The sequence below is a fragment of the Acyrthosiphon pisum genome, chromosome X, assembly GCF_005508785.2.
Source record: "Acyrthosiphon pisum isolate AL4f chromosome X, pea_aphid_22Mar2018_4r6ur, whole genome shotgun sequence".
NCBI classification, from domain to species: domain Eukaryota; kingdom Metazoa; phylum Arthropoda; class Insecta; order Hemiptera; family Aphididae; genus Acyrthosiphon; species Acyrthosiphon pisum.
This window is the reverse complement of record NC_042493.1, coordinates 116285677-116289657: the sequence shown is the minus strand read 5'-3', so window position 1 is coordinate 116289657 and position 3981 is coordinate 116285677. Positions and strand designations below refer to the sequence as shown.

Below are 3981 nucleotides of genomic sequence, written 5' to 3'. Positions count from 1 at the left end.
AACAAAATATATCTTATGAATATTAAATAGCTTTAATTAAATTGACCACATAGTTGAATTTTAATTATTTATTGGAAAAATTAAAATAAAAACATCTTGTAAGAAAATAACAAAATAAAATAAATGCAACTTAATTTAAAATATACTAATTTACACTACCTATTACTTATAAGGAATGAAAAAAATTAAAAATTCTGCTTGATACTTTAAATAATAGTACTTTAATTAATTAGTAGTGTCATTCAACTAGCCAAAATTTATCATCTAACTTGTTTAAAAAAATTAACTTTGATGCCAATTTCCCACTTAGTCGATTCCTGGTTTTTGAAATGGTGTTGCTGGCACAAGAAAAAAGTCTTTCGCTTGGAACAGATGTACAAACACCTGACAAATATTTTGTGGCTAATTTGTAAAGTGATGGGTACATTGGTTTTAATTCTTCCCAACACATTAATGGATGTGTATTTAATTTAGATACTGGCGTGGACAAATACATGGTAATTTCAGATCCTAAATGTTGTTGGCTCCCTTGATTAGATTTATCAATGTACTTTTTTTGAGATTTTTGTGCTAGTTGCTTATGATATCCCCATAAATCTAATTTACTAGGGTCTGAAACCGAATCAGAAGAATCATTTGAAAAATCCATGTCTGCTGTTGAATTTTCCATACTATTCATAGAGTTTTGAATAAAAATCAAATGTTTTGAAAGCGCAACGGCGTCTTTAAAATGGATGTTTTTAAATCTTGGATCTAGTAATGTTGAAACAGCCAATAAAAAATTTTGCTCAATAAATTCAAACCTCCGTTTCACCTCAGCAGTTAAGGCATTTTTTAATTCCATTCCGATTTTAAAAGTTGGTGACATGGCATTTAAATTATCTTTAATGCAACTGATTATAGGAATAACCAAACTCATTGTCGCATATTTTTCTCCGGAAATTTCTTTAGTAACTTTTTCAAGAATCTTTAGAATATCCACCATTTCTTTAATATTTTCTATCTCTTGAGCATTCAACATTGGTGGGGCATTTAAATGATTTAATAATATTTGATTAATTACTTCTTTTAACTCCAAAAACCTTTCACACATGTAATAAACAGAATTCCACCGTGTAATTACATCCAAAATCAATTTTTTTAAATCGTCTCCATTGTTCTCTTGCAATTTCCTTAACTCATCAGAACATTTTACACTTCTCTTAATAAATTTTACAATATTTCTAACTTGAGAAATCAAATTTTGTAAGCCATCAACTTTTTTTATAGTGGCTTCAGCAACCAAATTTATTGAATGGGCAAAGCATCGCAAATGCTTATTTTTGCCAAAATTTTCTCCTATTGCTTTTAACATTGTAGCATCATTATCTGTCACAATAGCTAAAATTTTAGACTTAGGTATATCCCACAAATTTAATAAATTCATAAGCTCATGATAAACATAGTTAGCCGTATGAGATTGTGATAACTCAAAAATTCCTAATGCAGCCGAACATAATTTTGATGAGTGGATAAAGTGTACTGTAGCCCCAAGAAAACTTTTAGTAGTCATCATTTCGGACCAAATATCCATAGTTATAGTGATGTCATCAACTTCTTTTAAAACATTTTTAAAGCTTAGTGACACAACATCATACCTCTGTTGGATTCTAGCTTTAATAGTATTTCGAGTAGGAACGTTAAACAATGGTGCAACTTCTTTCATAAGTTTTATAAATCCAATATCCTCAACAACAGATAATGGTTGATTATCTTTACAGATGAAATATACAATGGCTTCAGTAATTCGAGTATGTTTCTGTCCACCGCCTGTTAAGTGTATTTACACAAAATATTTTTAATTAAAATATTTATGTGGTGTTAAAAAATCAGTTCAAATAGATATTTACTTGAAAAACTGGACATCTTTTTTAGTGACCATTCCAAGGTAGGCTGCTTTGTAAACTTTTCTGCAATATTTAAGGAGCTGTTTCTGCTCACAGATGGCGTGGAAGTTGACAAAGATACATCTGAGGACAATGTGTTCAGAGTTTCTTCACTCAGTGACTCTGGATCATCGACATTGTTTTCAGTATCAATTAAGCCCAAAGATATGTTTCTAGTAAATGAACTAGTGGCCTGTTAAAATAATTATAATTAATATACTTGTATAATCAGGGGTTAAACAAGGTAAGCACTAAAAACACTACATTTCTATGATATAAATATTTTTTGTCTGTGTGATCTCTTAAGTTTTTTTAAAAGACAACCACTACCTACTTACAACTTAATATTATGAGAAATATATTATGGAGATATTGGTCCTCCCTGGAAATTGTTCCCACTTTAAGCTCTGTGTATAATTTATTGTTGAAATTAAATGATACCAATATTAGGTAATTTTGATTGTAGATTAGCAAATTATTATAATTTATAAAGTAAGTAGGTATTATAAACATTTTAAATAGGTATTGACATTTTTTAGAGAAAAAACATTCTTCTTTGATAAATTGTATAAATTGATGTTATTAAAAATACACTTACCTTTTCTTGATTATTTGGAGATTTCAAATTGTTTTCTATGGGTAACTTATGTAAATGTAACTTCTTTATGTGTCCCATCAAATTGGAAGTATTACCAGAAGTTTGCAATGTTTTACCACATATTTTACACATTGCAGTTTGATTTTTTTTTTTTTCAAAGTACATCCACACTTGTGATCTAGGTTTTGACATGTTTTGTTTAGTCTGTACGACGGTCGACGAATGCACATTAAGTATTAACACAAATGTATAAATGAGTAAGGTAATGACAAAATAACTACATTAGACGTATCCACGTATTGCCTGTATCGACTGTATCATTACCAGACACCAGTTGATAATATTTGATAATATAGTTATTTCTATATTTAGATATAGACATAATATAGTCCATTTATAAAAATCGGGTTTTCGTATTTATTTTTATATTTTTAGATAACATCGAAATCAAAACATCGGTAAGGCTTTAACATCGATGCAAGATATCGAAGCTAAAACATCGATGTCAAATATCGATTATTTTTTCTTAAAATATCGATGTTTTTAAAACATCGATATTTTCTTGCCATCCCTAGACACTACACAGTCAGAACACACCGTGCCATTTCCTCATAGCCACATTGTCACACAACTTAGTAATTGATTTTATTTTTATACCTAAGCTAAAAGAAAAATGGAGCAAAAAAAAAGTAAGCTACCAGCAACTAGAGTACTCCATTGAATTTTTTTAAAAAGAAGCTTGGAATTGACGTAGGTATTACAATTTTAAATTATTCAAAATACTAAACATTGTTAGGCCCGAAACTAAATGTTTTAAAATCGTACAAAATATGTACGACGTATTTTATACACTTATTATGATTTATAATATTAGTATTACAACTCGCGCTAAAATTATGCAAAATTAAATAAACACCAATTAAAAAATGTATTGAAAATTTAACTGCAGTCACTGCAGTTTATTCAATCAACTATTAGGTATCTATGTCATATTAATTTTTATAAAAAATTTGAATGAGCTTATTAAAAATAATAGAATTTAATAATTTATAATAATAATTAATAATGCATAATATTTAATGATAATTTTACCTACACAATTTCTTGTATATTATTTAAAGAAACAGAGAAATCGGATGATGTATTACGGGCAAAGCCCCCCACAAGTTTGCCATACAAATTTATTTTGATCCCCTCCCATGAAACATTCTCAATTACGCCACTGTGTGATGATGATAATAATAATAATAATTATTATTATTATTATATTAACAAATGTCGGACTCGGATCAGATGACCGAAAATACGAGACATAACGCAGCTAATCGAGCTTCTTGTTGGCCGTGCGACTTCTGGGTCGGCTAAAGTCTTATAATATTATTTGAAACAAAATATTATGAATTTACCGAAATCGATTGGAATTATAGTACATTGAACTGGCATCAAAATAATAACAAA

At 28.7% G+C, this 3981-nt stretch overlaps 1 protein-coding gene across 1 annotated transcript; it reads right to left on the bottom strand.

Annotated features, from left to right (window-relative positions):
• Positions 1-238: 238 nt before the first annotated feature.
• Positions 239-2715, bottom strand: LOC100571034 (zinc finger BED domain-containing protein 4-like). The gene is made up of 3 exons (XM_003241882.1): positions 2524-2715; positions 1890-2118; positions 239-1809 (listed from the first exon to the last, which is right to left on the bottom strand). The coding sequence occupies exons 1-3, from the start codon at positions 2713-2715 to the stop codon at positions 239-241; spliced, it is 1992 nt and encodes a 663-aa protein (XP_003241930.1).
• Positions 2716-3981: the final 1266 nt, after the last annotated feature.

Bases quoted from the DNA above. Each gene is read 5' to 3' on its own strand.
- LOC100571034 (XM_003241882.1), bottom strand. From the start codon at position 2,715: ATGTCAAAACCTAGATCACAAGTGTGGATGTACTTTGAAAAAAAAAAA. The intron at 2,119-2,523 runs GTAAGTGTATTT...TTATTTTAACAG, and splicing joins CTCCAAATAATCAAGAAAAG to GCCACTAGTTCATTTACTAG. The intron at 1,810-1,889 runs GTAAATATCTAT...TACACTTAACAG, and splicing joins AAAGATGTCCAGTTTTTCAA to GCGGTGGACAGAAACATACT.